Genomic DNA, 5,764 nt, shown 5'->3' with positions numbered 1-5,764 from the left:
CCAGGTGCGGCTTTGCCGGCCCTGAGTTGTGAACTGAACTGTCCTGAATAGCTGCCCATGGATGATGTCGGACTGGTCTCCTGCAGACCCGCAGTTGCTTAATGTGGACTCAGTAGCCACCCCCATGAAGACTGGGATCCTGCAGACCCTGGACTTACTTAAAATGGCCCATTCAAGTGGCGATGGGAAGCTGTGATCCTGCATAGTGTGGCCATGCTTTAAATGGTGCCAGGGGGGATCAACAATGGCGGCATTCAGCAATAGTGAAACCACTCACCCAGGTTAATAAAGGGTGTATTAGTATAGTGGTTGTAGGAGTAGTAGTGGGTAATTAGCGGTATGTGTTTTGTTTTGTTGTTTATTAAAAAATGGAGTGGTGTTGCATGTGAACCCCCCCTGGGAGCATGTTAGCTCCCAGGATGTTGTAATGGGTCACGTGGCAGTAGCCACGCGACCAACATAATAAAAGAGGCGAGCCGCTTCCGGCTCGCCAGTCACTCCCATTCTGGCTCCAGCGTCGTTCCTGTTGCACCAGGCTGGTGCTGCGCTGTAGGTGCTGGGCCCACGGACGGGGCCCAGCTTAAGGACGGTGCCCCTGCCGGGCAACGCCGTCCGGACGGTGCCCCTGCCGGGCAACGCCGTCCCTGTGGGTCCCCCAGCCATGTGAGGCGGGTTGGGGATGCGACCCCGGCCTGGGTGCCCCCAGAGCCAGGGCCGCGGTGGCCAGGTGGACCTGGCCACGTGTGCGGAGCTCCGGTGATCTGGAGCGGGGTGGGCTGAACCCCCACCCCTGAGTATGCGGCATGGGCGGTGCCTAAGTGTGCATACTGTCGGGTGCCACCCGACCCGAGCATGGGGCTGCCCGGTGATCCGGAGCAGCCCCCAACACGCACTAAAAGCGCAGTGAACATGGGTCGAATCTTGCCCTTGTCGCCCCAGATTTTGGTCAAATGCATATGTGGGGGGATTAATTCTATTGTATGCCAAGGCTGCGGTGAGGAATGAGTAATGTGGGGGCCGAATGCCCAATGGGATGGGGGTTGAAGGAAGTAGGGTGTTGCATGCAAATGTGGCTCGGGGGCACGTTTTGTCGCCTCCCGCCCCCCCCAGTCACATACAGGGACTACAAGCTATTGGAACAAATGAAAGGGGGAGTGAATATAGCCCGGGATGGGTGTTACTTTCCGGTATAAGGCAGGCATACTACGTTTAAGTAGTTGGGGAACCGCAAGCAATGGGTGATTTTTCTGTCTGTTGGCACAGGTTGGGCGGTCATTCGGGCCGCTCTTGTTAACCGTGAGACGACATGTTCGAGAATGCAATGTAATCAATTACCCCTTAGTGCGCACTGCGGTGGCCCTCATATTCAGCACGTCAACATTGGAGCCGCAGGCGAAGGAAGCGCCCATGTGCAGTTTACACGGAGGGGGGGGCCGCGTAAGTGGGGGTGCGCTGGTACTGGAGGCATCCTGAGGGGTGGTTGGGGATGGGGAGTGCAAGGAGAAGGCAACGGAGGGAAGGAAAGGTATCCAGGTGCAGGTCTTCGAAAATGCAGGGTTTATGTGGGGTGTGGGGGGTTAATACAGCTGGGGCCATTCAGGTGATTATACAAGAGGCACGAACGGCCTAGGAAGACGTAAGGGGGAGGGTCATTGGCTTTGGAACAAGCGAAAGGGGGGCAGGGAGAGAAAGGGCGCCAGGGCGGGTGTTCCTTTCCGGTTGATGAGGCAAGGAACGCTATGTTTAAGAGTGGGGACCTGCAGGCAATGGTGGGATTTAGATGGTTTGGTTTCACGGTTTGGGCCACCCTTGATACCACTGTGACTACATGTCCCAGAATGCAAATAATCAGTTACCCTGTGTATTACACAATGTGGGGTTCCCGGAATATACCACGCTTGGGTGAAACAATGTAAGGTCATTAGGGAATACAGCGAAATACCAGGTGGTGAACCAGAATACCCAACATGCCCCTCCGACCACCCCCCTCCGCCCTGAAACCCCAACGAAACCCAGCCCCATGATATCACATGATATGACATTTATAACGCGCCTATACACAAGTGTTTTGTAACAAGTCCCTCATAAATGGGGCCGATCAGGTTCTGAAGCTATGCGGCAAGCCTAGGCGAGTGCCCAAGGCTAAGCGTTCCTTGGATTGCGAGACACAAACATACCGCGGTACATCGCCCGTACACCCCCCAACCGTAATCAGCAGGCACATTGTAAACCTCCATTATCACGGCACAGACAACGCTCCCTGCCCCTTACTTTTTTGTGACCGAGCAAAGGCAGTGGTCGAAATGGACAAAAAGAGGAGTGGAACTATGTTCTCTGCTGGTCTGCAACACTCCCCACAAACCCCATCACCACACCCCTCCCTCACACAATACACGCCCCCAAACACTTGCACCTGCTGTTTAAGGGAATGTTCAGTGCAGTGCACTGAAAGTGCAAGTTTCAACTTCTTCCTACACTTTTATTTTAAAACGAAACCATTCCGGAACGGTTTCTTTTTAGAATAAAAGTATAGGAGCTGTAAAAGGTAATTTTAAAAAGTACAGGAGCATCGCTCCGGCTCACTTCGACCACTGAGCAAAGGTAAGGGTTTGCCTTGCAACCTGGCTTGTTTAAAACGGGGTTGAACTGAAACCCATGCATACAGGTATTACAGTACCTATAGTCAGTGGTGGAAATGGACAAAATCTGGTGGGGGATCCCACAAGGCCTGGGGTGGGGGCGGAGTTTTGGGGTGGGCGGAGTCCGAGGAGGCGGGGTTTAGAGGGCCGGAGCTGGCAGGTGACCTCCAATCAAAGTTAAGGTCCAAAATAAGTTTAAAGCAGCACAATTTCTTTCACGCTGCTTCTTCTTCAAACCATATATCAATTCCACTTTAAACCACTTCCATGGCACTGGTGCACCCCAAATGTGATATCATTACCACTTGAAAACCACTGGGGTAGGGTTTGCAGTCAGGATTAAGGATGGAGCCACACTGAGAAGGTTTTCTTTAGTGTTTGCACAGCACTAATGTGTACTTCATTTACATTCTTTACATATTATACTTCAGTCTTCAAACCAACAAACTTGGCAGATGTGATGTGTTGCTCAGATGTCATTTATTAGTCAGAATATACTACATTTTAAATACTCTGTGTGAAACTGTACATTGTCTTGTGGGGCAACCACAGAAATATTGCACTAGCCAGAATGAAGATGTTACTTCTCACCAAATTGCAGCGATAGTTCACAGTAGACACCAAACTCTTTTTTCCATTGCAATCCGGTTTGTTCTCCCGTGCCCGGCAAGCTGTGTGGTCTGCTCCACGTCGACCCTGAAGTAGCCATTTTTTTACATACTTTTCTGGACTGAAGACAGCCAGGGGCGTGCCATTACGGTGCACAAACAATAAATTGCTCACTCTTACAATACCTAGTGAGTTTCTAAGGGGTGTGAGTGTATTGTTCATGTGACTGAACACACGTTCACATTCGGCAGTGGATATGGCTATGGTGTCCATTGTTCTCATAAGTGGAAGCATTTCCTCTGGCACACGCTTTCCACCACTGTCCTTATATTCCCAGAAGCCACTTACTATTTTTCTACTTGGTAGCTGAAACCTTTTGCAGAGTGCCTGCACTTCATCTTCCCCAAACAATATGTCATAATCATTTGGCCAGTACCTAGGGTAAACTACTTGGCATGCCGATATCAAATTGTGAAACTCTGAAGCCATTGCTTCCCCTGAAGTGCCTGGAACATGCGAGGAGGCTGTGGTAAGGAGTCTATTTTGCATGGCATTTGCCAGACTTCGGAAAAATTGCAGTCTATTGATTTCGACATCAACTTTTCTCCCCCCATGCAAATTAACCCCTTGAAAGGTTAGAGTATCAGCAGATTCTGTGGCAATTTTGGTGAATTCTGCTTGCCTGCCTCCTGCCAGCACCTCAAAAACTTTAATTTGGCGACAAATTAAAATATGGGCCCCTGGGAGAGTGACCGAGTTTGCTTGTAATTTTAGAGACAGCTCAGACAGTTCACACAGAGCATCCCTCATCAGGCCCAGGTTCTTAACAAACTCCACAGCAGTCAGCCTTTCCAGAAGTCCTCTATATTTTGCCCTTTCAGGACCTCCACGGTTTGGGTCTACAGCTGCTGACTGAAAGTGAACTGCAAGAGCTGGACACAGGTCCCAAACAGCTTTCACAGTGCGGCAACTAGATGCCACCCATCTAGTATCAAGAACTCTACCTATTGCACGGAAAATCACTGCCAATTGATCAGCAAATGTGTGCAATTCCCTTCGATTTTTGGGTGAACAGTGGTAAAGGGCATAAAGAGCATCCATAAAAGACTTAAAGTTGTTTGTACCACATACTTCTTTTAAGGCATCCCCCACAGCCAGCTCTAGCCGATGGTTGCAGCAACGCCAGACAAGTAGACCTGGATAGTTCTCTGGTTTCCTCAGTTGTGCTGCAACCCCCGACACACTCCCATCATTGCAGATGCACCATCGGCGGTGAATGAGACTAGTTTTTTTTTTAATGAACTCTTGTGGAAAATACTTCAGGAGGCAAGACTGTAGTTCTCTTGTGATTGCTTCTGCATTTGTTTTTTCCAATTCCAGCAGCTCCCAAAAAAAGGATGTGGGCTCACCTCCAAATGCTGTTCTAATACAAACTGATAGCACTGAGAGGTGACTCACGGTTGTGCATTCGTCGATCAAAATGGCAAATTTCAGGTCTTCTTTAACAATGTACTTGGTAAGTTTCATTTTCATTTCTTTACCAATAAAGTCACATATATCTGCACAACTTTTCCTGCTCTGCAAAACCCTGCCCATTGATAAACCATTTGCAATCTGCAAATCCACAAGAACGGGCAAATCCGTGAATGGCCGATCTTTTTTGCTTACCATATATGCATTCCGGAAAATGCGATTGGTTACTTCCTCTTGGCATGCATTTTGTTTCTCTGTGTTTTTTTCAAACTCTCCATCTTTTGCTCGCAGAACAATCATTTCTGCTTCGTGGTGGCTATGGCTAGCTTTGTGCTCGTATATCTTCTTTCGAAGGGCAGTTTGCTGGCCTTTTTTTGTTGTGGAGGCCGTGCAAACAAAGGACTGAATCCATTCCTTGGATACTCTTAGTACTCCAGTGCGTAAAAAACCATGGTGGCTAACTTTAGCACACACACTGCATCCCAACTTCCCCTTCTTAATTACAAGCCACTGATGCTGTGCCTTAAAATATGCAGCTTGCTCTTCTGTCCAGCCAATTGGTAGCTCTGATTCAAGTTCAGTGTTACAGCTGGAAATGGTACCATCACAGCCCCTGGAGGAATCATCCTCCCAACCATAGGTGAGGACAGTGACAATGTTTTCTTCACTGTCTGCAAATACTTTTGGATCTGTCAAAGGAGCTAGACGGGCGGCTGCTGGGCCAAGACAGAATTTCTTGTTGGATGCCGATTCTGAAGCTGCATTTTCTGATGCACAATTTGACTCTTCGCGTTTCCATTTAGGGAAAAATGGGTGGACAGTCATAATGTCGAAAAAAAAATGTCGACAGACAAAAATGTCGAAAAAAAAAATGTCGACTTTCGTTTTTTTTAATTATATATTTATTTTAGGGGTTCGGGACTAAAAAAAAAGGGAAAAATTAAAAAAAAAAATTAAAAAAGGGGGGCTGGGGGGGGAACCCCCCATTTCGAAAAAAATGCATTGAAAAAAAAAGTCGACATTTTTTTTTTGACATTTTTTTT

At 48.3% G+C, this 5,764-nt stretch overlaps 1 protein-coding gene across 1 annotated transcript; it reads right to left on the bottom strand.

Annotated features, from left to right (window-relative positions):
• Window positions 1-3,143: 3,143 nt before the first annotated feature.
• LOC138505141 (E3 SUMO-protein ligase KIAA1586-like) lies at window positions 3,144-5,546 on the bottom strand. Its single transcript, XM_069625426.1, has one exon. It carries the CDS (start codon window positions 5,544-5,546, stop codon window positions 3,144-3,146), a length of 2,403 nt encoding a protein of 800 aa, XP_069481527.1.
• Window positions 5,547-5,764: the final 218 nt, after the last annotated feature.

This window comes from Ambystoma mexicanum, chromosome 11, assembly GCF_040938575.1.
Source record: "Ambystoma mexicanum isolate Mex_15411 chromosome 11, UKY_AmexF1_1, whole genome shotgun sequence".
NCBI classification, from domain to species: domain Eukaryota; kingdom Metazoa; phylum Chordata; class Amphibia; order Caudata; family Ambystomatidae; genus Ambystoma; species Ambystoma mexicanum.
The sequence above is the reverse complement of the archived record's forward strand: the minus strand, read 5'-3'. Positions and strand labels throughout refer to the sequence as shown.

What these genes read in the sequence shown, in the direction of transcription:
- LOC138505141 (XM_069625426.1), bottom strand. Translation starts at nt 5,546, where the DNA reads ATGACTGTCCACCCATTTTTCCCTAAATGGAAACGCGAAGAGTCAAAT.